This window comes from Scleropages formosus, chromosome 9, assembly GCF_900964775.1.
Source record: "Scleropages formosus chromosome 9, fSclFor1.1, whole genome shotgun sequence".
Lineage (NCBI taxonomy): Eukaryota > Metazoa > Chordata > Actinopteri > Osteoglossiformes > Osteoglossidae > Scleropages > Scleropages formosus.
Genome location: NC_041814.1, coordinates 1,684,623 through 1,712,595, shown reverse-complemented (window position 1 = coordinate 1,712,595; position 27,973 = coordinate 1,684,623). Strand labels below are relative to the sequence as shown.

At 47.0% G+C, this 27,973-nt stretch overlaps 2 protein-coding genes across 5 annotated transcripts in view; one reads left to right on the top strand and one right to left on the bottom strand.

The window, feature by feature from the left end:
• The window catches only part of LOC108919871 (serine/threonine-protein kinase STK11-like), a 47,781-nt gene extending 42,725 nt beyond the window's left edge, over positions 1-5,056 (top strand). The window contains exon 12 of the mRNA XM_029255180.1: positions 4,169-5,056. The gene's annotated coding sequence lies outside the window, so the exon portion shown is untranslated. The remainder of the gene's footprint in view (positions 1-4,168) is intronic.
• cbarpb (CACN subunit beta associated regulatory protein b) lies at positions 243-27,973 on the bottom strand. 4 transcript variants are annotated; one of them, XM_029255173.1, is made up of 10 exons: positions 27,828-27,973; positions 22,998-23,069; positions 17,125-17,285; positions 15,022-15,077; positions 14,017-14,179; positions 13,421-13,592; positions 12,837-12,989; positions 11,901-12,129; positions 5,183-5,372; positions 243-3,714 (listed from the first exon to the last, which is right to left on the bottom strand). In XM_029255173.1, the coding sequence occupies exons 2-10, from the start codon at positions 23,043-23,045 to the stop codon at positions 2,304-2,306; spliced, it is 2,583 nt and encodes an 860-aa protein (XP_029111006.1). In that variant the 5' UTR covers positions 23,046-23,069; positions 27,828-27,973; the 3' UTR covers positions 243-2,303. The 4 variants fall into 4 exon arrangements, with proteins under 4 accessions (XP_029111006.1, XP_029111007.1, XP_029111008.1 ...); XM_029255174.1 differs by lacking the exon at positions 27,828-27,973 and adding an exon at positions 23,713-24,052; XM_029255175.1 differs by lacking the exon at positions 27,828-27,973 and adding an exon at positions 23,419-23,453.

Here is a 27,973-nt window from a genome sequence, read left to right as displayed (position 1 = left end):
TTCAAGTACATATATTTATTTAGCAGACGCTTTTCTCCAAAGCGACTGCCAACAAACTCTATGTAGTGTTATGAGCCCACACACCTTATTCACCGTGGTGACTTACACTACTTACACTAATTCACTCATCCATACATCAGTGGAACACACACACTCACTCTCTCACTCACACACTATGGTGGAACCTGAACATGTCTTTGGACTGCGGGAGGAAACCAGAGCACTTGGCGGAAACCCACGCAGACTGAACGTGGATCAAACCCACATCCTGTCACACCACCCAGGTCTTGTGAGACAGTACTGCTACTCGCCATGCCACTGTGCTGCCCGTGAAGCATATCATCATAAATTTCATCACCTTAGAAGTTAATTGTAAAACCCTAACCCGAGAAAGCTGGTTATACAACAAATCTTTAAAATCGAAAACCGTTCAGACTTTACTCTTCAAAATGCCTTCAACGTCTCCATGTTATTAAGCCCTTAGCTAAGTGCTGCATGCGGTCATCTGTTTCAGAGGATAAATTGCCAGTCTTAAATGTAATAAGGATCATAAGGATTTCGGCGACACTTTTTAGCGAAAACATTTAAGGCACTATTAAAGAGCTTAAGCTGAGCAATTTACGCCATAGTCATGGAGCCAGATGCGGCTTTCGGAGACACCGTCCACGAACACGCAGGCGGTCAGCCGCTGCCAAAAAGTGACTGGCTGACATTGACGGCGAAGTGTTACGGTTAATAATAAGTTAATAATACAGGGTTTTGGCTAACCGGTGGAAAGCCGGTCCGAGACGACGCTCTCGTATCTCCAGGGGTTTTTTTGGTCAGGTGTCACGGACCACTTCCCCCATTCTCAGAGCAAATACTCTAAGCATCTTAACGGCGATGATGAGCTCGGAGAAAGCAGGTTGTCAAATGTAATGGGAGTGGCAACATTCTGACACTCGCGCACATCACTCAAGTGAGCCACAACTTGCAAATATTAAAAGGGGGCTCAAAATAGCACAGTGGTACAATCAAATGCATTTCACTACATTTAAAGTGAGATCCCGTGTGAACATGTGCACTTAGGGTAAGTGAATAAATAATAGTAAATAACAGAATGTGTGCAGTGGGCTGTTTCGCTGGAGATGAGCAAAACTTCACCGACGAGAAAACGACATAAATCTTCATGAGTGACTACTGACACCTAATGCATTTTTCGTAACTAAATACGCTTTTCACGCTCACTGCGGTTTCCATATTTGTTCCTTGCGTGCAAAATATCTTTTTAACATTTCATATGGGTACAAGTGCAGAAACTGATGTGCGAATGGAATTTTCAAAGGAAAAAAAAAAAAATTGCAGAGGTGATGTAGGGACCACAGCGTTCATGCAGTGAATCACAAAAAAATTACAGTATGGCAACAGTATGAAAAATGTGTATCATCACAGAAAAAAATGTATTTGAAATGCTTGGGCATGCTCTGCACTAAAACAATCCTCTCTGACCTGTGTGTGTGTGTGTTAAGCGCTTTAAAACTGGGGAACAAGACTTAACTTTTGATTAATCACCTCCAAATAAACCGCTTATGGAAGTATGTCCTAAAATGTTTCTGGAATTACGAGTACTCGACTCATTCAATCAAGGTTTCACATCACCTTAGCCACAAACCTGTTTACCCTAAAAAAGCATCAGTAACTAGCAGTACTTACACATGTGCTTTAACCGCTTTCAAAATATCACATCAATACTGTATAACAGTTATAATACTGTATAACACCGTCACCCAACACTGTAAAGTAACCATGTAACTGATAGTTTATTATTATTACCAATAAGCCCTTTGTCAGCGGCTCGTATGTTAAGCATAAACTCTAAATTAAAGTGTTACCAAGAACACTTAGCCAACGAAGTTGTAAACATCGCCTAGAAAATAATGCTGAATGCTCATCCGAAGGACCCCTGCGGTCAACGTGGTCGTCGGTGTGCTTGTCCCCACAGCAGTGGTACGAGCAGGTGGAATAGCACCCAATTTCACAGTGGAGTTATTAGTGCAGAGGGCGCCTACTGTACCTTTCTTAAGTCATCACTTACCGCTCTGGAAAACAAGGCAAACGGTAGTAAAAGAAACACAGGGTGGAGCAAGTTGGACAATAACGTTAGGCTCTACACAGGTACCGTGCTTATAGCGTAAGTTACTGGATTCTTCTCAACCAACCCGTCTAGCTGTGGATGAAGACACGATTGAATGGCTGGCGGAAAAGAAAAATGTTCGGGGAAAAAAAAAGATTTTCTCAAGGAGGGGAGGGTGACTGGAGTCGTGCTACACTGGGCTGTGGTCGGGGGAGGCGTGAGCGACGACCGCCACGCACTCGGGGCTGTCCTTGACCTTGCGAAGGCTGCTGTACAGTCTCTCTTCCAGGTTGAAAGCAAGCTTGTCCGTCAGCTCTTCTGTGATGGTCTGCGGGCCGTAGCCAGGCGACGCGGGGGCCAAACGCTCCTCGGGCGGCTCGGGGGGCTGCCCGACCGGCCTGCAGTCCTCGGGGAGCTCGGGCTGCTCCGGCGCCCCGTCGGAGGTCGGGGGTGGGGAGCAGGACGAGCGCCCCTCTTCTTCCTTGATCGTCCGACTGCTGCTGCTGCTGCTGGGGCTCACCTTTCGCCTGTCCTCCTCCATCTCCGGGCCAGCCGCTTCCGGCTGAGGGGTCTCGGCCGAGCCGGACGCCCCCTCGCTCACCTCCTCGTCGGGGGCGCTGACGATGCGCGGCAGCGTGCCGTGGTAGCCCGTGTCCAGCGGGTAGTTGACGCTGTCGCCCCGGCGGAGGGGGGTACGCTGCCGCTCGAGCGCTGATGGGAAGCGCACGCCGGGGTCGCTGTACTGCTTCGAGCGTTGCCACTGCTTGCGCAGGTGCACGCGGGAGCGGTGCTTGGAGCGCAGCGGCGACTCCTGCTGGTCGAACTGGGGGTCGTGCCTGAGGAACTCGTGGAAGAGCGCGTCGGTCTTTTCGTCTATACTGTAGTCCCTCCGGCGGAGGTGGGGCGGTTGCTCGCGGGGTATGAACATCTGGCCGTACGGCAACCACCGCAGCGGGCTCTCTACGTCTGCGCCACCCACGGCCTCGTCCTCCAGCTCTTCCTCAAAGAGGCTGGCCTCGAGGCTCTCGCACACGGTACCCTTGCGTCCCGCGCTGGTGAAGAAGCGCCTCTTCTCTGATGCCGTCTTGTCCTTGGGGCTGTCGGTGCTGCCGAACAGCCGCAGCTCCTCTGGGGCCCTGCAGGGGGCCTCGATGGAGGCGTAGCCGCTGTCCATCTGCAGCAGCCTGCGGTTCCCCGACTCCCCATCGCTGCCCCGCTCCGATTCCACGCTGTCCTGCTTGCCCCCTTTGCTCCGCCACTCCTCACCGCTGAAATCTGCTTCCGCTTCCGGTTCGTCCCCAATGTCTTGCGAGGGGTAGCTCGGCAGCCCCCTTCTGTCAGCCCCGCCCCCCAGCGAGCACACGCTGTCCGCGTCGCTCCGCACAGAGTCCTTGTCGTTGTTACTGCTCTGGTCGGAGGAAGCGTACTGCTCCAGGGAGGCCCGCAAGGTCCAGATGTCACGGTACAGGGTGTGGTGCTCCAGGCTCTCCTGGGGGCAGCTCGCTCCTGGCTCCGCCACCTCCTCCGGAGGCTCCGGGGAGGTGGAAATCATCCCTCTCCCTCCGCTGCAGCTGGGTTCCACCACCACCTCCACCTCTAACCTGCAGCAAACGGACCAAGCAAAGGAGAGTTAGTGCAGGAATCCTATCCTTTTCGTGAAGCAACACGTCCTTCTCACGCGAGGACGCCAGGACGCACAGGTGTGGCATGAATGCTGCCGAGAGCACGTGGCCGGATTGTCACGTGGTCTCAGCTGCTTCGAATGAAGCAGTTTCGAAATGATTTCGCACGCACGCTATACTCCGGTACATTTACTCTTCTGAGTTCGCTCGCAACAATGTTTCGATGCACCCGAATTAAAAATGTCCTCGAATCCAATGAACGGCGGAATCTGAACCAGTCTGAACTTGCATTGCGAATTCATCCGAAGGATCTCGAATGTCACCGTGGGTTGGTCGTTTCCCCTTTTCTCTTTCACTCCGTAGCGCCAGTCAAAAGTTTCGCTACAATTTCTGGAAAACAGGTTTTTTTGCTTTCTTTCTTTTTCCCCACGAGGCTTCCAGCTATCGGGTTTGATGTGGAAACGAGCCACGTCTTCCCTGGTCATCCGCACCCATTCCCCGAGACATACCACCCTGTTGGGCTCCTTTGCTTTAACTCTTCAGTCCAGCTCATCCCGTACAACTATTACTCACACTTTTGACCTGGAATGCCGACGCCTGCGGTCAGTACAGCTCGCCGTGCATCTCACTATTCCAGCCTTAACCTATATGACCTCGGGAAGCAGTTAGCCTCCGTTTAGAATTCTTACTACTACTGCCGTCGTTAGGTTCCTGCCTTTTAAGTAACATGAATGACGTCTATGAGCTAAAAATGCAAGGTGAAAATATTTTTAAATGGGATCTTTCCTCAGTTTTTGCCTCAGCCTTAGTCATCTTCGTTTCCCTCCTTTTTTAGACTTGGCAGTCCTCACGCCTTGTTCCACACGCCAAGAATCAGAAAGCGAGCTCTTCTCCGGTTCGCACTCCTGACAGGCGATGGCGGCTTTTCAAAAAGCGAGCGATGCCGCCGGGAATAGCAGTACAGTTCCCCGAGCAGGTGCGCAACTCGCTCCAGAACTTGCCGTCGCAGATGACTGCATGCCGAGTCCCAGTCTGTGCTGTACAACAACCCAGACTCCGTACTTTCCCTGGCTGAGACGCCGAGCGTGACGGCTGCTCCCGTCTCTCACATTTCTCCGATTCGACGAGAAATAAGTAAATACAGTCGTGAACACATTTGACTCCACAACAACGAACAATCCAAATGATGAGGATGACCGGCTGGCCAGCTCCCGCCAGGTAAAGCTCTGCCCCAGAAAGAGGCCCTCCACGTTTTACTAGGTGGCTTTGTCCAAGTGAAAATGTAGAAAGCTGCAATAAAAGAGCTGTGGAACACCCCCACCCCCACCCCCCCCCAGCTACTGCACTGCAGCGAGCAGCCAATGGAATGGGTCGTCATGAGGGTCAGCACTGGTGATGGCTGTGGAGATGCAGCGAGGTGGATGAGTGGCGAAGGAATTAAAGATACCTGCCGAGGGAGGGTGGTGGGGTGGAAGGGGGAGACAGGAAGCTGGGGGTGGGGAAACTGTGGCAGTATGCAGCGTCGTGCCTGCTGGCGATGTACTGGATGATGTTGATGTGGTGGCTCTCGTGCTCCTCCTGGTCCATGCTCTCACTGGCAGCCCTCTGCCGCTGGAACTGCCTTCTCTTGGGCGACCCTGAGGGGGACACAGGTCACATCACCTTCTGTGAATCCAGTTCAGACCAATGGCATTAAAACGAGAGGTGGGTCGAATCAAAAACAACACTCACGGAGAAGTACTGCTAATTTCACACACACACACACACACATTTTCAGAACCGCTCGTCCCTTACAGGGTCACGGGGAACCGGAGCCTACCCGGCAACACAGGGCGTAAGGCTGGAGGGGGAAGGGGACACACCCAGGACGGGACGCCAGTCCGCCACAAGGCACCCCCAAGTGGGACTTGAACCCCAGACCCACCGGAGAGCAGGACTGCGGTCCAACCCACTGCGCCACCGCACCCCCTCTGCTAATTTCATTTTTTTCAAAATCCAAATAAAAGTGCTCATACAAAAATCTAGGTATAAAACCGCTCATGCTTCGAATTACTTTTATTCAGCTTACACTCTTTAATGTTCTCACCTGATGGCAATGTTAATGGCATTGATAGACCATTTTAACTGTTGGAAAAATATATCAGTAAATAATATTTCAGCCAGCTGAGTCAGCCATTGGTGGCGCAGCGTGTATTTAGTACTACTGCCTTAGAACACCTGAGATCTTTGGGTGGAGGTTTGAATTCAGGTCAGTTTTTGTAGAGTTTCCATGATCTCCCTGTGTCTGTGTGGGTTTCCTCTGGGCACTCCTATTTCCTCACACAATCCAAAGACATAGAGTGCAGGTGAATTGGACATTCTAGACTGGCTGTTTTGTGTGCATGTGAGGATACCTTCCGGAATGTTCTCACCCTTGCCTTATGCCCAGCGATGCAGGGATTGCCATTTATACTGCGAGGTAAATTTTACCCAAGCAATTTAGGGTAGTAAGTACCCGGCTGAAGGGTACCACAGCAGGAACAGGGATTCGAACATGGTCCCTCAGGTGCAAGTTGGAGGCTCTAAACACTAGGATGCCTGCTCTTCCTTAGTTCATGTGTTCGCGAAATGGACATTGCCATGTCTGTTGGCACAGCGCATATGTCGACATGAATAAAATAGGAGTGACTAAATTAATAACTCAGGTCAAGAACAATTTAGACAAAAACTATCTAGAAACAATTAATTATTAAAATTATTTTATCTCACTAACTTTTCCTTAGACTTCGCTTCCCGTATCCGGGAATGAACTAGGATGTCAATCGAGGCAAGCCAAAACTCACCTCTGTCGTCAAAGTTTTCAACACTAAACTGTGATTGGTCGCATTGCGCAGAGAAATTCCAACCCTTTATGGTATTAGCACATTGCTCATACATGTGGATTACACACGATATGCGATATTCCATAGCCACGGGATAGTTGTCATGTCCACTCCCGCACCACAATCGACAGCACTCGACACCAATCAAGCACCTGACTGAGCGCTCACTTTTAAAAGACCTTCCTCAGCTCCTGTACAATCGCGGAATCTCGCTGAGACAACCGTCCCTCCTGCGCTGTCTAGTTCTTCCTAGTCCCTTGCTTCCTGTCTCAGTTTCCCGGCATTCGTCCCTTCGCTTCGTCCCCGACCACATCCTTGGATCCTCATTCTCGCTCCGACCGCTGATCGACCGACTCTTCGCCCATCCCCAACAATGAGAACTTGCCCGATCCCTTGCCTGATCCCTTGCCTGCACTTGGGTCCAGCCGCCCCCACGTCCCCGGTTCCGCGTGACAATAGTCAACAGCGTGATGGCCTACAACAACTTCTAATCCTGCTCCCGCCACATTGCCCATACCCCAAATTACTTCAGTATCAATACCATCCATCTGTTATCAATAACCACATGTGCAGAGTTGCAAGGATCTGGAGCCTAACCCAAAAATCTGGTCTAAGGCAGAGTACACTCTGAAGAGGACACCAGTCCATTGCAGAACAATCTCACACACTTGTTACATGTACATATCCCAAGGGCAATTTACCTGAAATGTATGCCTTTGGACTAGGGGAGGAAGTAAATGCGAGAGAAGGATACAAACTCTACACATTGTGCCAGGTTTGAATTCACAGCCCAGGAGCTATCACTAACCAATATAGTGGAATTGCCCTGCTGTACAAATGAGTGAACTGTTGTAAGTCACTCTGGATAATGACATCAGCAAAATAACATATTAATACACAACAGTTTTTTCATAAACTGAATTTGTGGCCATAGATTTTCGCACTAACTAGAGCATGGCTATCAACACAAAAGAGAACTGTTGGGAGAGCCAACAATGACCAATGAAATGTACGATCAGAACATATTCCTACCAGTTCGTGGTAAATGTGATTCGATTAGCTGTGAAGAATGAAATTTAAAACATGAAATGATGAAAAATTGAAATAACAAGAAGAGGGTGACAGAAATGAAATAGAGTAACAGTGCTTTTTTCCTTAGAAAAACACTTAGTTAAGTAAAACTAAAAAGTACCGTTGCCAAAAACTTCTCCCAAAGGTGCAACTTTTCCATAAAATTACTTAAGCGCAAGCAATGGAGTAAATGTAACTTGCTAATACCCACCTCTGCAAGTATTACAGAAGTAACCCAAAATGTCACGTGACAAATATGACTATAGGGTGACTGTCCTACCATAATGTGATTGTGGTCCCTACATTACTGTAGCACGCGGTAGATGGCTTACAAAAGATTCATGATTTCAGATGAAAATGCCGTTATGATTTTGACGTCGGAGTTTTATCGGATGTCACACTAGACATTCCAGAGGCCTTCTGAGCAGGCGTTTCCTTGTGCGGCCCTGTGTGTACCGATCCAAAGGGTGGGGGATGGGCTGAACCGGCATCGGGCCGAGGGTGGTGCTGAAAGGCTGAACCCTGCATCCCAGGACCATCTGTGCGGAGTACGAGCCCTGGCAGTAGAGCACACATCTCCACGGGTCGTCTCTGGGACAAAATTGTTCCCACATAAACTCTGTTTTTTACAGTATGCTATACCAGCGTCTAAAAAGCAGCCTGAAAATGGAGGCGACTGGAGTGGAAATCGGGCAAAATTATTCCGAATTTGCATCTGACTTTAAAACAAGCCTTGACTGTGAATTTGAGCATATGATCAACAGAAAATGCTATATTACGCTGTTTACCTGCTCAGATTTTTCAATGTATCTAAGTGTGCAGCTATATTTATACTCTAATACCACTCTTAGTGCTGACGTCTACAGTACTGAAGGTACTCCTGTTGTCCCGTTTCCCTGTCGTATTCTTTTATTGTAGTTCATTTACCTTTTTCAATTATATAAAAAAAAAATCAAAACACTTTTTTTTTGGAATTTTACAGTTGTTATCCATAACACTGTTTATTTTCTAATATTAAAGGTATAACTAGTCTACCTAGTGCTGTATCTTGTACTCTCTTTTCGAGCTCCAGAGCAGGAGCAAGCGCAGAACCCTGGCAGACACAGGGCTCGAATTAAGGACAAAATCACCCGTGGACTACGCAACCCGTCATCAACCCCCTTCCCACCCGGCACCTTGAAAATGAAAAAATAAATGAAAGAAATAAAAGAACGCCGTTTGTTTCCTGGTGTGGGGGCACAGCAGGTTTGGCCGCGGCCCGCTCTCTGGTGGGTCTGGGGTTCGAGTCCTGCTTGAGGTGCCTTGTGATGGACTGGCGTCCCGTCCTGGGTGCGTCCCCTCCCCCTCCAGCCTTCCGGCCCGTGTTGCCGGATTAGGCTCTGGTTCGCCGCGACCCCGCTTAAGACAAGTGGTTTCAGTCATCGTGTGTGTTTGTTTCCCACCTTTAGTGTCTGTCCTTCATCTCGCCTCTTGGGGTATCCCATGTGACATAAGTATATGCATATTTCACCTTAAAATAACCTATTACAGTACACATCTCTATTTATATAACATACTGTACATGTACTATATTAAAAACTCGTACTAATGACCCGTTTCATTTAACACCCAATTCATTAAGAACACATTTAAAAAAAACTAACGGAGATGTTAGTGCACGGCTACAATTTGCTATATTCAATTTAGTCTATTAATTATTGACTCGGTTTCTGAGATACTGGTTATTTTTTTTAAAAATTCTGTTAAGTTTGTCCTATCGTACAGACCAGCAATTCCATAAAATGGAGTTTAAAAAATTCTGCATATGTACAGTAATTCAGGCAAAGGTTTTAACTCATCTCTTTACTCTTCTGCAGTCGTAACACAAAATCAACTCCAAGCGATGTGCAGAAACACGCGGGCTACTGGCATAGTCACTAAGGCTTCACTGCGAACACCAACTCAATTCTATATCTCCCATAATAACGCCTTGGTCCTCCGGCACAATGAACTTGCACGTATCAGGAGGTAAAACGGTCACGGATGGCACCGAGTTCTCGTTATGTCACCAACGCGTTCCAGCGTCGAATTCGGTGCAGTGGGCCACAAAGCACACGCTGGAACACCGATGTTCAGACGCCGATTAACACCGACGTGCTCGCCGTCTTTTATTTACGAGGCAGAAAATGCAGCTTTGAGCTTAATAATAGCCATTACTCTTTAATAGCCTTTTTGGTCTCGGCGCTCGTTTTGTTTTTTCCTTCCAGACGGTGAATGTATTTGCGCTTTTATATTTTCTCCCAGACGGTGCTATTTTCGCTCGACGTCTCGCCACGGTGCATGACAAAGCTGCACTTTGCTTGTTAACACTTTTATTTTCTCGAGAATGCATTTGCAGTTAAATGGTGAAATGCTAAGTGCGGGCTTGCTAATGACCTGAACTGAAACCGGAAACTCGACGTTCCTTTCCCCGAGATCCCTCCTGTTTTTCTAATGTATTTCTTCAAATCTTTTTTTGCTCGGCTTGCGTGAAGAAGACTTCTCATTAAGCCATTAGCGGCTCCCTCCTCTTTTTCTTTGCTCCTCTCACGTTCAAAATTTCTGCATAACGACATACAGGGAACATTATCAGGGCTATTTGGCTCAATAGTTACAGTGATTTTTGACTTAACACCGTGCAGTTACAGCCCCTTAAGGGATGAACAGTACGAGGCACAACCAGTTTCTTTATATTTGATTTACTCCCACTGTCGCTCTAACTAAACTAATAATCCAATGGCAGCCAATCTGGGACAAGTGCTGCATGTTTTGCAATTTAATTAGACAAAATGTTTTGCCTGGCAACATTTCACAAAGTCATGTGAGTGAGTTGTCAGACATCACCACCCTTCCAGAAAATCCTTTTTTAGCGGCAGCATCAACAGTAAAGCAACTGAAAGTTTATTTTACATGGTGCCAGCCCAGCATCAGTAACGGCTATGAGCCACCAGGTATAATAAATACAGCTTCGGAACATTTTCGGAGTCAACTGCTATCGTGATCCATTCGCTCATTATCAATAACTGCTTTTCCAGCGCTGGGTCACGGTGGTCTGCAGCCTATCCTGGAAGCGTAGCGCATAGGGCATCCACACGGTACATGCCGGGCAGGATACGAGCCCATGGCAGGGCAACCGCAGATACGCTTACAGGACGCTCGGAGTTACCGATCCACCCGAAATCCGTGTGTTTGGACCGTAGGAAGAAACGTGAGCACCGGTTGAACCCGAGTTCCCAAGCGAAACCCAAGTGAACACAAGGAGAACTTGCAAACACAGAGCTTCATTCAAACCTTAAACCCAGGAGCTGCTCCACTCTTCTCTGCTTTAATGCATGTTGTTTCAACACAACATATATTTCACCCATATCCCTCTAGTGTACTACTACCGTGTTTTATTAATATGTGCAAAAAAGTCTACGGTTACAGTTTAATGGGGACGACTGGTAATAATCATCTTTAAAGATGAATAAAACCGGCAAAACAAACCTTTAACCGTGCTTATGGGAACTCTTATCTATAAGTCTCTGCAACACAGTATAAAATTATCAACGAAATCCCGGCTCACACACAGACACACTTGGACGTTTTCCCCATCGTCACCGAAACCGGCTTCCCGTCTGCCCGAGGGCACGGGCCAACTCTGGACCCACTGTTCGCGAATACCATCATAAATTTCTGAGTTAGGCTGCCTTCACCTGCCAGGTACAAGTAGAACTTGCCCATAACGCAGCAGTAACAGATTTGGAATGAACACCGCTGATCAGCTACTAGTGAGGATACAAATGGAAGAAGGTTCAGACTAAGAAGCCTAACGAAGACTCCAGGAGAGATGACTGACACCATCGCAAATAGAATGATCTGAAGCTCCACGAGTGACCAGACCCCTGTCAACGTCAAGCAGCCCCACCTAGCAGGTCGCTGATACCAAAACGTTTAGATATCAAATGGCATAATGGGGTTATTTCAGTCCGAGCGAAACGAATCAGAATGTAGGGTACAACGGCTTACCTTGGACTTTGCTACTGACATCATCGTCCCATTTGACGATTTTTCCTAAGCGTCAGTAAACTTCTTTCAAACCATTATGGTGGCACCGAAATACGCCGCTTACCTGTGTGTGGAATGCAATGTCAACACGGTCCCGAGTCTGAGAAGAAGAGCGGAAAACATGGAAGATGTTTGTTTGAGTAACAGGTGCCGCTGCAGTGTCCTCACCTCGGGTGTCCAGGCTGGATGCCCGCTGGCTGCTGTCTAGCTTCCATTTTTTGATCTTGAAATAAGGGCTGGCCCCCTCCAGGCTTGCATGACGCCGCAGCTTGGTGAGTAACTGCTGCATGGGGCGCTGGGCAGAGCCTGGCACAGGCGGGGCTCCCGAGGCTGACGCACCATCAGCCGAACTCCCTGAACCGCTGCCGCTCCCGGATCTGGCTTCCACAGCCTCGCTCTAAGCGAGGTAGAGGGAGAGAGAGAAACACAGGTCTCCGTGAGGATGCGAATGCTTCTGCCTTGCGAGGGCCTTCGGCGCACACCCCAACCGTCACACAGGAAGTGAGCTCTTAGGGGTGCGGTGTGGCTGAGCTGAATTCATTATTTTCCTTCACCAAGGTCTTCTGGTAAAAAAAAAAAAAAAATCATCTTGGCCAATATTAACTTTTCGCTCCCCAGAGTACAGCATTCCTGGCGTTAATTCGTAAGCTAAAGGTTTTCAGTTCTGGCTCAGACGTGGCGGAACGAGCTCCCTCTCTCACTCGGAACTGCTGAATCTCTTGTCGATATTTAAGAGGGGTCTCTAAAGTCACCTCTTCTGAACTCACTTCTCCGCCAACGTCACGCGTGATCCATAAATGCGTATGTATTAGTAATCTGTTCGATCATTCTTAAAAAATCCTATATGCAAGTACTCGTGAAATGGACACGGGTTCAAATGGTGGTACATGACAGATTGACTGTACTCAAGAATCACCCGTCTGCATCCAGATCTCTCCTTCTGTTGCTGTTGCTCTCCGATATCTACGTCATTTTGAAGAAAAAAGTTACGCTAACAGAATGGATTGTACGCATAGTCATACTTATAAAGAACATATCACTTCCATGGGACTAATCATTCCCACCCAGGCATTATGTATTCATGACCCCCCTGTTGTGACTCACCGTGCTGGAGAAGGGGGACTCTGGACCTGGGGAGGGGGGCTTTTGGCAGAAACTCGTATCCACAAAAGAGTTGAGTGCATCTCCGGGGAGGGGGGAGCTCGGGCTGATGCTCAGGGTGGTTAAAGCAGTCTGGGGGAGGGCACAGACCGGGGTCTAGAGGGGAACAAACACAAACACACACACACAGAGGTAGTGTCATTGTATCAGAAAGACTGCACAAACAGAGCTGTTTGGAAACCGTACACAAGTATGCAAATCAGTCCAGCATTTATAAAACGAAAAGATTGCAGCTATATTGGCTTTGCTCTATATCACCACAGCAGAAATCAGTGCTCTCAGGCAAGGGTCCGAATCGAAACGAATTTACCGAACACCCGGAAGCGCTAAACCGATCAAACGTTCGCTCCTAAGAACGTGCTGATCCACAGAAACATTATCAGTAAAAGCAGTTTTTAAGTTATTCATACAATATATGTTTACAGCTGCACAGCAGTCAGATCACAAGTAAATATTAATATAACTGCCACCAACCCCGTGTTGTACAAAAATCACTGCTACTAATAGCATTGAACTCCGGCTATTACCTGGAAGATGGAAAGGCTGGACTTTGAGGTGGGGCATGTCGCCATGGCGATGTTGTTTTCAGATGACTCGCACTCGTGGATGGTGACTATCTTCAGGGCGGAAGGCGGGAGGTGGAGATGTGTCAGTCGGGCATTTTTCAGATGATGGAAGTCTCCTTCAGTAAGCGTGTACCTGCGGTAAAACAGAAGAATCCAAGAGCGTAAAGCAAAGGAACGAAGAGCAGCGTAAAAGCCCCGGTGCGGCATTTATTAAGCAAATACAAAAGACACGTCGACGCAAACAAAGATCCACCCATCATTATTGGAGGTCCATCCAGAAATTCCAATAAGTACTTTGTCATGAGGCGATGACATTCAAAAAACACTTTACCCAAAAATACTCATCATACACATACATACATACATAATACATAGATACTGCACATATATTTCATCATTATTTCTCACACTAAAGGTGTATACCTGTTTCTATTCAGTGATAATTCATTCAGTGATAATTTGAGGAAGAGATCTCATTCTGCCGGCAAACGTTTGGAATCTGAGCCGATGCCATCTGCAGAGCAGCGGCGATCCGCGGAGGGGAAAGTACACCTGACCTGCGACCTCTCTCCTGCGTCTTCCGGCCGTGGTCGAAGAGCGCCGCCTCGTTGAAGGAGACGCGCCGGCCGGTGGTGCCGGTGGACAGGAAGCGCTCCGTCTCCACATCGTGGCAGCTGGAGGTGGACAGACAGTCCGACTCATCCACCCTGATGGTGATCTCTGCGGGGAGACGGCTTTCTGTCAGGGGGTCAGACACTCGCTTAATATTTACCCGCGTACCGACCCATCCGTGCAGCTTCTTCTCGCTCGGCCGACGAATAATCGGGATAAATCGGAGGGATCTAAGCAGGAACACCTACTCTGCGTGAAGTCACGCAAGCAGAACATTCGCTCCAATTGAAGGTATTAAACGGCGAGGCTCACGCCCTCTGCTGCACCTGCTCTCTACGTCCCGGCACCTCATGCGAATTTAAACGGGTGCCTCTTTGTCTTCCTTAAACGTCAGGTGTGGCACATCCTCCGGCGGCCTGTCCCAACTTGTGGGAAGGAAGGTATGGTCCCCAGCTCCAGGAGCCCTCCTCTGAGTGTACTGTAGGGCCACCAGCAACGGATCTGATTTTTTCACTGCTGGACATCTGGCTGGTTTTTCTCTGCAAGCCACCAACTTTTTGGGCTGATTTCTCACTGCCATCCATCGGTGTTCAGCAAAGCAGTGTCCCGCATAATTTCTTGCGCTAATCACGATGCCATTAGGACAAAATAGCCCAGATCTCGTGATGGTTTCTCGGTTGTGTTTCTTATAAGCACCATTTAAAAACACAGCCCAAATCGTATTTGTCAAACCAACACGACTCAATTAAATTGGCGCAAATATTTATTCGATTGTCTGAGAGCGGAAATCAGCTCGGATGTAGCGCGGCAGTTCCGTCTTTCTCACGTCCTTCTGATCGCAGGACTCAGTTCGGCTCTCCTGCCCTGAGGCGACGTCCTTGTGTCCTCCAGGGACGCACTTTGGTTACGGGATCCATTCCCTCCACACAAGGAGGTGCGCGCGGTCTTACCCTGCGCTGGCTGTGGCTCCTCCGCGTAAGTGGCGTCGGTCTTCTCAGGGTCATCGCTGGCCGCAGAACAGGACACAAAAGAGAGGCGAGTGACTAAACAGCCTACGGAAGCAGTCAGTCCCTTTCACGGACGAAGAAAGATTCGGTGGGAAGTTCCCGTGTGTCATTTTGATGTTTCCAAGGTGAAAGGTTTTACAATAAAAGTATGATCAAACAGTCAGAATAGTGCGAATAGTGAGTAAAATGCTACATTTACCTCCCTCTCGGCGCATTACATTGAGCTGATGCATTTCCCCGGAACAATTTATATCTATTTACGCATTTATACAGCTGGGTAATCTTACCAGAGCCATTTAAGGTAAACACCTTGCTTAAGGGTTCTATAGCAGGAGGTGGGATTTAAACCTACAACCTTTGGGTCTAAAGGCAGCAGCTTTAACCACTGCACCACCAGTGGCTCCTTACCAACAAAAGTCCCCCTTTTCCATTTAATTGATGTCTTTCTCCAAAGCAACTCACAATGTTGCTCTACTTACAATTATTTACCCCTTTATACAGCTGGGTGATTCAGGGTAAGTACTTTGCTCATGGCCCCTACAGCTAGAGGAGATATTCAAACCTGTAACCTTTGCGTCCAAAGGCAGCAGCTGTAACCACTACACTACCAGCTGCCTGTTCTATAGTATCCTCAACTTATTCTTATATATTATATGTTCTCGCAAGCTCCACCTTTAGGGATCCTGCCTGGACGAGAGATGGACAGAAAGAGCGCGCATTTCCCTGTAAAGTCCGTTTCCTCAAGCCTTTGCGCAAACACACTTGCAGAAAGTAGAGTAGACATGCAGAAAACACTGTTATAAAAAAAATAAAAAAAAAAAACGCACGCCGAATGTGCCGGAACTCTTCCGTCCTACAGGGTTTCATGTATTGCCGCTCGCACAGATTAAAGGTGCCCTCTTAATTCCGGGAGGCAAATCCCATCCCGTCAGTTGGCCAGCCCTCATTTTGGGAAGTGAACCCGATGTCACACTCACTCGTAATTCCCAAGCTTTTCCTCGGAGTAGCACCACCGTGGCTCCCACCTTATATGTTCTCAACAACCGAATGACACGAATGGCTTTTAGGGCACAGGGTCCCACACCCCTCTCTGCCCCGGGGTGTGTGTTTTTGCCGGGCGCAGCCAGGGCTCATTCCTTTGCAGGACAGGACATTAATCACCCATGATGGCTGCGACCAAATTTCATTAGGCTCCTCATTTGCTCCGAGAGCACCCTCTTTCCTTCCTATCCAGGCTGCTGCGAGGGCACACAAACAGAGCGGCTCAACAACCCACCGTGTTTTCTCTGCCTGAGAGCTTGCTTGATAAGAGTCATGCATCCGTGTGTGTGTGTGTGTGTGTGTGTGTGTGTGTGTGTGTGTGCGTGCCTCGTCCTGAGGGCATTTTCGCATGACCGATCACCGTTTTTTTTCTTTCTTTTGTATTATCCCGTTGCTACGCCAACGCTTTCGTCCAAAGCTGCTTACAGTATTATCTGTTTCGTCAGCTGGATATTTGCTGGAGCACTTTAGGTTAAGTATGTTGGTAAAGGATACAAAAGGGTTAAAAAAAAAGAAAAAAAAAAAAGAGCAGCGGCCCTCCTGGACCTCGAACCCTCAAACTGTCCTGTCCATATCCTTATACACTGAGCTAGTGATCACCCCAGTAAAACCTGTCATGTATGACCTTTATTTTACCTGTGGTTGCAGTCCTACGATTATCACCTATGATTACAGTACATTTAAAGGGTGTGCGCGTACATTTTAATTAATTTATTCACATTTTTCTCCCAAGCGACTTGCGATGTTGAAGCTACCTGCATTGATTTACCCATTCGTACGGCCGGGTATTTTTTACCGGAGCGATACTACTGTAAGGCGAAGGGTACTCCAGCAGGAGGGAGGATTCACACCTGGGTTCTCTTAGAGTACAAGGCAGCAGCTCCGGTCAACACGCGACCTGCTGACCGCGCATAGATATACGAGATGTTTAAAAAGGCGGCTCTGTTTCTACGCTCTCCTGGCGACGTTGTGAAACCGGGAACGTTTCGGGAGCCTCGGTCCAACCTGGAGTAGCATCGACCGCCATCACAGCAGCGACGGCGGCGGCGGCGGCGGCAGACTATCAGCAGCACAGAGAGCAGGAGCAGGAGTCCTCCAATAAAGATGGACAAGAGGAGCAGCAGGAGCACATAGCCATCCTGTCTGCCGGGCTCCCGGGGAATGGTCTGCGGAGCACAAAAGAGGGAGGCTTCATTAAAACGGACAGAACGCAAACGTAGCGGCGCTGCAAAAGAGGCTCCGAGTTCAGCATCAGGCCACGGACAAGGCCATCGAACAAGCGAAACGCATTAAAACACATTAAATGGCGCCCCGTTCTGTTGCCGTCAGCCGAGTTCAGCCGCAACAGTTCAAGGGCCCTTTGATTTCTCTCGCGAGGCCGGCCGTTGGGCACATTTACCGTAATGTTAGCTGCTCGTAAACTGATGCCGGCCAAATCCTTGCGCTGGCATGTCAGTTGTTGTTTTTTCATAAACATCACAGTCAAATGTGTTATTCCAAACTGTATACATACTGTACGACACAGGTGTATCATTACATGCTGATGGAAATTAATTTTTATTGTATTGTTATTACTGCCAAGAGTAATAGAATCAGCAAAATGTAGATACTTTTTTTTTTTTTTTTTTTTTTTACACACGATATACATGCTGTCGAATTAAGAGAAATAAACTGGAAATCCAACATTTAGGGCCATCTGAGCGAAAACGAGGCCACTTGAGCCTAAAATTAGAAACGGGAAAGGGGGATGGAGGCCATCTTGAGGTTAATGTTACTGCCAGCGATTGCAGACTCCCAAAGTGCACCCCCCCATCCCGTAACAGCTCATAAACAGTATCGAATCATTTTAACAGCTCATCTATAAGAGAATCGTAGATGCTCCATCATACACACTCAGCATCCTACAGTCTACATAAACACATCCTTGCGCTACCACCCAGATGGCATTTTATTGCAGAAATGTACATAGTCCAGCAAAAATGTGGACGAGCACATGCATACCGCGGTATTTGCATTTTATTTCAGGTTGTAGTCACGAACGGGCCTGAGATACTTGGCAAACTCTATATTAGATGCGGTCGCACACTGACAAACCTAATAATTTACACTGCGTCCCTTCTGATCAATGGATGTGGCTGTGTCTTTGGCTACTCGAAATCAGTGTGTGTGCCGTCATAGACTGTGCTTCTTTTGTGCGTGTTTTTATTATTTTAATGACTTTCATATTCAGAAAAAAAAAAAAAAACTGTGCTCTTGAATTATGCCATGACATTCACATGCATTTATCCTTGAAAATGGCAACTCCAGTGCTTAACATGTCACATTTCCACCTCATTTTTGTTTACGCATTCTGAGAACCATAAACAAAATTCCCTCATTACTTTAATGGGCCCAGGTCGCTGGCGCAGGAGAAAGAGCAGCAGGTTTCACTCAGGGGGAAGCGCTGCGGCTTCAGTTTACTGCCGCGGAAATACTTGTGAAGTCACGAACGACAAGCGCTGTTCATCAATCTCTGCAATTAGGAAGAGGAGAATGCGACACACGGGTCTTTTCTTCGTCGCGTTTCCCTTTTCGGCTTTTCGCTGCGGTTTAATCGGGTTCAGCTGCATGCTGGACTTGGCTGTCCAGGCGGCCATCCAGCGCCACCAAGGGTCCTCAAAGGCAGGACCTTCGCTTTTTAATAAACTGCCCGAAAAGGAAGGACAGCACTTACCGTATGTTACACAAAGCGGCTCACGCAGTGCTATGGAGGAGCGTATGGGAACCGAGAGTCTCGAAGGAACCTCACACATTTCCCGGAGAAGCATTTAAGTGATGGAGAGAAAAATAATCAATACAGCGGAGAATCCTGATTTTATTTTTCACTGTCTTACATCGACACACAAACTCGAGGAATCAATTTTCCGAGCCGCATTTCGGGCTACGGTGCATGATTTTTTTTTTGGATTATCACGAGAAATTGAAGTGAAACGCATTAAAAATCCAATAAATGGCGCAATGTTAAAACGACACCGTTTTCACGGCATTGAAGAGCGGATTCTTTCTTGGCCTCGTCTCTCAGCAGTTTGCATGACTGAGAAAATGCTCGATCCAAACTGTCCCGGTGCCTTTCGAATGGAGCCTTTATACTGAACTCTGTCCAGGAAGCGTAGTCTTACTCTAGTTTAGCACTGAATGACACTTTCGAATAAATAGTCCAAATAAAAGCTTTTTTTGTTAAATGGCCTCATTTTGACTAATTTTTGTCCTGAAGAATATGATTTACCTTTTTTTCTCCCCCCACTTACAATATTAAGCTGACGTACTGCGGTACTCAGAATGACCTGTACCTACGGTAGGCGTGTGAAAGATGAGTGGTCGGTTGGGATGCCAAGAACTGCGATCTGACCCCAGCACTGACTGACAGGAGTTCCAGGCTTTCTAATGGTCTTGTGTTGGCTGGATTGTACATGTCACGCCCACGCCGACAAGCCAACGCGGAACACCTGGGGCGCGGCACAGACGGACGCACAAAAGGCACCGTCGGAGGAGGAGCTGAGGCGGAACCTTGTTCAGCCTTGTTGGTTGCGACCTCCTTACTACCGTTCCACTCCTACCTGATCCCTTTGTCCTTTTCCCAGTCCCGTACCCTACTCCTTCGTCTTCGTTGCCTACTTCCGATCGTTGACCTCTTGCCTTCGTACCGACCTTGCCTCTCGGATTGCCCCTTTGACGACGTTTGCGCCTCGAAGATCTTTTGCCTGTCTTGAGACCAAGTCTCTCGGTTTGCCCCGAATAAAGCACTAATTCCACTCTACACTTGGGTCCGCCACTTCCTTCCGGAACCAGCCATGACAGTACACTTGGGTAAAGAGATTCGTGATCGGGGTTGCCTGGCATCGGGTTGTGACTGTGGGCAACAGTCATTGGGCTTGTTTTACTGAAGACTGGCTCGCTTACATTTACACTACATTCACATTTAACTGATGCTTTTCTCTAAAACCTACAACAATTTACTCATTTGTACAGTTAGGTGACTTGTGGTATGTAATTTGTTCAAGGGTGTCACAGCAGGAGGTGGGATTTGACTCTGGATCCTGTGAGTGCAAGGCAGCAACTCGAAACGCTACTCTCCCTGCTACCCCTCATGAACATGAAAAATAAAACGAAATATTAAACCTTAATAGACTTAAGAGACTCGACATACAGTAAGTGAAACACCTCATAACATTAAGAATCCCAGTCCTGCTGATCTGCTACCCGTGCAGTTTAATATGATCATACCATGAAGAAACCGCTGAACCTCACTTCTAGAGCGTGCAGTATGTGGCAGAAAGCGTAGATACGGCATGTCCAACCTAAAGCATCTCAAGTGGCTCCATTTATGAATGCAACTGGGACCGGAAGTCTGCTCATGACTTGATTTCGTGGTAAATCCAAAGTCACTTTTACTACTACAGTACGAGCGAATCGGCTAACATAGACGTCCCTTAATTAATTCACAGGTGAGGATCTACAAAAGTCTTGAATATAGCTATAATGAATAAAAAAAACGTTGTAAGATTTCTAATACTTCTAGTAACATCAACTGCTGAAATTAATCAATTTACTATTAGAGCTACATTAAAACGAAAAAATACTGTAAATAAATACTTTGTCTACGCAAACTCGAATTCAATGCTGTGCATCACGGAAATATGAAAAACATTTATCCTCTTTCTGCTGATCAGTAACACTTAGGAACACCAGATATAAGCTGTGAAAGCAGCAAACTGAGACGCATTAACGTGATCCCGCAATCTTGTTCTATTTAGGAGTGTGTGAAATTTGTGAAAAAACACAAGTGAAGCAAATACAATTTTAAAGAAATAAATATACTGAAAATCTATCGTGACATTTTAAAAAACATAAACACTCGAAACACAAAGAGCTTGTGTACAGTATGTTCTGACCCCGAAGAACGTACGGACCTGATCGATAGGTAGCACGAGCTCGAACAGGACTCAGAAAGATAACTTATGTAAAAACGGATACTAAATCAAGGTAACAATGGGAAGTCTAAGACTAAATTAGTTTAAGAAAACTATATTAAATATGCCTCTAAATCCATGTCTTTGGGGCAATTTATTAAAGCTACAGTAAGTATGAAAAATGTTGGACCAGACTGGAACTATTTAGTGGTGCATTGGCCTCTTCTGGTCCACCCACACACACACACACACACACACACACACACACACACACACACACACAGTGTAATAACATAAGCTTAAATTTGACTAGACCGCCCTCACATGCTCCATGCCAGGCTCCATGTTGAAACACAAATATTTCTAAAATTACCTGCTCCTCTGCTCTGGACTATGTGACATGGATTGCAGCCAACTGATAGAAGAACAGAAGAGAACTTTTCAAGTTATGAAGAGTAGTGATCAACCAGATATAATCTACAAACAAAAAAGCAAAACCATGTGTTGATCTTCCCATGACTGGCAATTCTTTACAGATCTTTGTAGCAGCCCTAACGTTCATAAATTCTTTCCTTCCTGTCAGTTACCTCAGCTTGTGCATTTTCGGTGCCATCATTCAAGTATGCTTCTCCGGCGTGTTTAGACATGTTTGCACATGATGATTAGAGACGATCCCCGATTTACGAAGGGGTTACGTTCCGCGAAACCCACCGTAAGCTGAAAATAACGCAAGTCGAAAATGCATTTAATACACCTAACCTACCGAACATCATCGCCTAACACACATGCAATGGCCATTAGGGGCTTGCAGCCTTTATGCTGGGCAGTTATCTTGAGTTTCTCCTCAAGAGTAATTGCACAGAGACACAGATAGGCGTTTCGTACACATGATGGATGCTCAAAACACAACGTAGATATGGGGGGGGTATCTAAAAAAGGAGTCCAGATTAATGCATGCTACAATACAATACTGATAATGCCTTCCTTATTGCAGTCTTGTTATATAATAAACGTAGTATTTTACAATTCAGAGAAGTGTTCATAAACTACAAAAATTCAGAAGAAAAAAAATTTTGTTAATTTTTTGTCCTGAGAGGGTAGTGTCCCACGGTGGAGCGGCAGGTCTGGCCGGGTTCTGCTCTCTGGTGTGTCTGCGGTTCGAGTCCTGCTTGGGATGCCTTGCGATGGACTGGCGTCCCGTCCGGTGTATGCCCCCCCTCTGTTCCGATCTCCAAGTTCGATTTCCCCATTTGACAGCTATAACTGACAGCCAGTCAAATGAAAGTGACCCCAGTAACATTTTCATCGCAGAATGGTGTGTGTACCTGCATTTCCCGAATTTTTCAGCAAAAGGAGGTAAGGAAAGATGAGCGACGTTTCCCATCACAGCAAATGGACTTGGGTGCAACTTCCAAGTTTATGAGTCTGCCTAATGGAAACAAGGTAAGAGTTTAAATATGCTGAGCTGTGACAGATGCCCACCACAGGAGGAGGGGACACATTTGCCCGCCATCTCTGCAAGATACATCGGCAAAGTGTCCAAACAGAGGGCCTTCCCGCGGCTCTAACCGTTCCGCCCCTGTGTACCAACCAAAATAACACCGGCTGTTGACACTCCGCATGAACTTCCAACATGCAACAAACTATGACAGAAAAGAGTAACGCCATCTGAAGCTATTTGAGCTGTTTATCTCTACCATAAGCCGTGGTCCTACCTACACAAGATGGGCCAGAATGAAATCAACGGGAGTCTTCCCCAGAACCACCGACGGAGCCCATGACACCGATGCCATCGGATTTTCCCATTTCCTCATCACAAGGTAATTTTATTGGGAAATGCAGCGTGGATCTAATTAGCCGAAGCAAAAGGCGTGTTGGTCAGAATAATTTTAAACACACTGCCCAGGGCAAAGCAGGTGGTTTACTTACGGTGGTGTTCTCCGTTAGGTTTTTCCATACGGTAGACTCATAGCTCATGGTCCAGGCGAGCGTGAGCAATTCCTGAGAGGGAAGAAAGCCAGATGTTAGCCATTCACTGTTCAAGCACCCTGCTGAGCGCTCCCCTCCGCACCACATCACCTTTGCAAAGAAATCCTGCAGTTGTACTGAGGCCTTCAAATTTGGGCTCTCGGCTTCGGTGTTGCAGAGCTTCATCTCCTTTAGCTACATAGAAAATATTTACTAAGGTCTGATGGAGTGAAGGATACATCTCCATGTAACTCAGATTCCAATCTGCAACACCGTGATCGGAGGAGACGCCAAAGATTACACGAAGCCGAGGAAGAGGAGGGTCTCGATTTGGGGCAACCCAAGCATGCAGCGGAGACTTCAGCATCCATCTGAAACGCACCGGAGGAAGGAGCCGGCAGCCCCAGGCTGTGAAGCCCGACTCCTGCGACTGAACCACGCCTACTCTTGGCCCTTCCGCAAACCTTAGCAGCAACTCCGTCGCCAGGGAGCACTTCCAGGGCGCCAGCAGCTGGTGCCCAGCGTCTCGCCTTCCCTTACGGCGATAATGGCCTCGAACAGCACAGCCTTTTCCCTCACCTCCCACACAAGACATCCCCTTCAGGTTTGCTCTAGCTGCGAGCCTCAGCGGTGTGCCGGCAACCCACGGAACCCTCCCCGAGATGCTCGTTCTTACCCCGTTGGAAGGCTGCGCACTCTGTTTGGTGTGCCTCTCCCTGCAAAGCAGCAGAAAGAGCTCAGCCAGCGCTGCGCCGGCCCACCCAGCTCGCCTCCTTATGGCTCTGATGCTTTTTGCATAAAGGCTCGCCTCGACTCTGCAGAGAAGCTTAGCTCATCACAAGCAGCACAAGCCCATCGCATTCTACAGTTTCACTATAAAACCTCAAGGCTGTGTGTATGTGTGCGTGTGTGTGTGTGTGTGTGTGTATACACACAGTACATATTTCTTGATCTACTGGCATCGTGAGCTCATGCAAAACTTGTTTCGGAAAAAACATCGTCAGAACATGATCTGTCTAACATACTGCGGGGCTCTGTAACCACACAGCTTAAAATCATGCAGCAAATAACTGATTTATAACAATTACAAACTGATATACATGTAGATATATTCATTTAATAGGGGCTCCTTCCCACAGTGTTGCATGTGAATCAAATGTACAGACAGGACATGTAAGGACACAAAGGAGCTTGACAAAAACTTACTTTACAATACAAAATGTGTCGTTTCTTATTGAGCATTATGATTTCATATAGTGCAAACTGTATTGTGATTACACAGTAATGCTGTATTCATAAGCAGCCACTAGGTCTTACGTGGGTAATCTGTATTTTTACTCTTTTGTCATTCATAATGAACACTCTTTCAGCATGGTATCTCCCTGCTGAGTCCACGAAATACAGAACGTTGTGTTTTATCGATTGTTCAAAACAGCTGTCAGAAAATACCAGCCAGCTTTCCCATAAACTTCTAGCAGAAACGTATAAGTTCTCCATGGGCTGCTGCTCTGAGAAGAGAAACGTTGTCAGGTGATCAATGTACCAATGAATGTCATCGCAAGGATGACCTTTGAAACGAGGTTAAAAATCTTTAACTGTGAAGAAGTGGCGTCACTAGGGTTGGTGGGACCTAGTGCGGTAACCCATGGGCCATGGGCCATGGGCCTCCTCCCCAGACCATACAGAATCCTTAGTGATGCTTGTTCTACTAATGTTGCTCGTAAAATTGTAATTCCCCTACACCACTGAATGTAATGGCAATAGTAGAGACATAGCTAGCAAAATTAAAATTACACATTAAAATACACTATCATTCGCACAGTCTATATTTCCATTTTACACTCTTACGGTTTGGTTAAAAGTGAAAATTCGGAAAGAAAACAACAGAATTCGAAGTAAAAACGTTTAAGAACTACATCAAATTTTAACTTTATAGATACAGGTTCACAGATACTAATTACAACCACAATACTGTAGGTAAAACACCAGAAAATGTGACAAAATCAGCTACTGGAATAAAGACGTCGGCCACGGCGGAAACAGACGCACGTGCTTGCTGCGCGTGCGGACGAAACCACGTGATTCGAAGCGTCACTGTAATTGGGTAATAATGAGCGCTCTGAGCGGAGCGCATTAGACGGTTCGAAAAGTAGATGAGCGCAGAGTTTTATCCTTGTTGGTATATTGATTCGTGTAAGCGGGGCTTTATTACGAAGAATGTTTTTGTTTTTATAACTACAGGGATATTTTTATACAAAATAATACACTTCTGCTGAAACACTGCATAAATATTTTGGTGTCATCCCCTCTGATGGTGTCACCCGGTGCGCTCCGCACCCTCCCCCCCCCCCGGACCGTTAGTGACGCCACTGCTGTGAAGAGGGATAATTGCTTGCATGATGGCAGTGCTTAAGGTGTGAAAATTAAAAAAAAAAAATGAAAGAAAGAATCAAAAGATTTAATTTACGAAGTTTTCAGAAGATGCAGGAATTAATACAGTTTATTTATGCTAAAGGCACACGCAGCTTGTCCCGCACCTAACCCGGCAACACAGGCCGCAAGCCTGAAGGGGTAGGGGACATACCCCGGACGGGACGCCAATCCGTCGGAAGGCACCCCAAGCTGGACTCGAATCCCAGACCCACCAGAAAGCAGGCACAAGCCAAACCCGCTGCGCCCCCCTTAAGTTAAGGCACAAGTATTGTGGGGGGAAAAAAAAAAAGAAGATTGATCACATCCTACCTCCACCCCATGACCCCTCTGACCCTAGCTGATGGGGACCAGTAAATTCGCCCCAGTATGCTTGTCCAATGCCCCCCCCCCATTCACACACAAGTACAGGTACATCTTACCGCAGCACACTCGTGTAGCACAAATTAAAGCGAACAACTGAATTACTTCTCTAAATAGGTTACATAATGAAGTGCCTGAATTTTTTACCAAGAAAATGTCTTTGACAAGTTATTCTGACAGCGGGAAAATGTCCGATATTTTCAAAATAAACATCATGTTATTCATTCCACCTGTTATGGATGGATGATGAACTGATGACAGATGACTACCTGAGCTGACAAGCACTGATTAATATTGTTTTTTTTTTTTTTTTTTTATTTATTTGAGCAAGAGATAAGAACTGCATTTTTACTGCCCTGTTGCAAACACGCATTCGTTCAGATTAACTACTATTTGTGGCTTCATTCGTTTGTTGTTACCATTTTGTTTATTGCTCCTTATCTTATTAGAGATAATTACACCGTTATTATCTGGGCTCAAATAGAAGAGAAAAGGCGGTTTGGTGTGCAATCACACTACACTGCGTGCGCAGCACTTCCACTCGAGCCAGGTGGACACAGTTGTATCCATGATATATACAATCCATACAGATATACAGTACGGATGCCACCCTATCGATTATAGCTAGAGAGCAGTTCAAGTGTGAGGTGTCCATCAGACGTCATTTCGTCACGTGCGGCGTCGGTACATCGGGTTGCCGACATTGTTCACAGAGACGACTCGCATACAATGTATCCTTCACTTCTTTTATCATCCATGTGATGTGCAGGCGAAGGAGGAGGGCTCTTTGGGGAGCTGCGTGCACTGCAAGCACTTCATCATGACATTTCCCAATGGAACACATCGCCTTTTTAAAACAAACTGCAATTTGGAAATGCTGAACTAAAACAACAAGTAATGCATCTCCTTGCGATCATACAGCGACAAAAAAAAAAAAAAAAACAGCGCGTCAGACGAAAGCCCAGGTTTTGCGATTTCCGCCACACGTTGTCACTCTTCTGCGCTCGTTACACAGCTGGGGGCTTTTTTACCGCGTTACCTGCTTCGCTGCGTGCGGCGCACGCGCACACGGGACGTGTCCTATTCGCCAACGGCTCTCCGCGTTCCTGCGTCCGCCTTTTTTTTTTATCGCTCGCGCCGCGGTCTCGAGCCACTTCGGACCCCTCCGCTATTGGATTAATTCGCTAATGACCTAATGACGTTGCAGACATCAAAGGCTAGCCGGCTTTTGTCCCGCGTCTACATGTTTTGTGTATAATCTATTATTTCCCGCAAACGGACACCGTAAAAACATCGATAATGTTCTAGTGAAACAGCAGGTTAGGACGGAAAATCACCGGAATTAACAACTCTCTCGCATCTCGCGTTTCAATGAGAAATGTTGGAGGGGTCCATTTGTAAGCCGTCCGCTTGATATACAGTATAAATGTATATATACAATATATATGTATAGTTATTTTTTTTAAAGGTGGATGGGACCAAAACTGCTCTGAAGGAACGCGGCTGACAATCTGAGATTAATATGCTCTCTTGAAAACCCGCGAAGAATTGCTCGTAACAGTAGCCTAATGCCATCATGGCATTGATTTTCGGTGATAATGTAACCACACTGACACTACTAGAATGGATACGATAATAACTACAGATAGCGCGCCGTATTTGTATGTCCGAGGGTCGCACACATGATAAAAAGCGATGCTAATTAGCTGCACTCATCTTTCTAAAATATGCTTTTGAAATGAATGAAGTCGCCGGCACCTCCTCGTCCTCAGCCAGCTGACGTCCGTGACATACTGTATCTCCGTGGCCGTACCCTCCTGCCGTTCCACACCGCTCCATTAACTGCTAACGTAATACAAACTCTCATTCTGCATAAACATAAAGTAAGAATGTTACAAAAAGCAAAGCATTTCCATTTTTTTTATGTGACAATATCTCGCTGATCCATCCATGTCCGCGCTGCACGGAAACACACGGGCTGAATGACACGAGACTCACCTAATTGTAATTCATGTGCTCCATGCAGGAGTATTTATGCAGAAACCAATGGCACGCAATCTTCCTCGAGCAGCTTAATTTTGATTTAAAAGCCACAGTATTTATGAATGAAAGCCGACGGCGTAAGACACACCCACAGCACGGGC

Coding starts and splice junctions, on each gene's coding strand:
- cbarpb (XM_029255172.1), bottom strand. CDS start 23,222: ATGAAGCTCTGCAACACCGAAGCCGAGAGCCCAAATTTGAAGGCCTCA. Junction 14,180..15,021: donor GGAGCCACAGCCAGCGCAGG/GTAAGACCGCGC, acceptor GTCTCCCCGCAG/AGATCACCATCAGGGTGGAT. Junction 12,130..12,836: donor AGTCCCCCTTCTCCAGCACG/GTGAGTCACAAC, acceptor TACCTCGCTTAG/AGCGAGGCTGTGGAAGCCAG.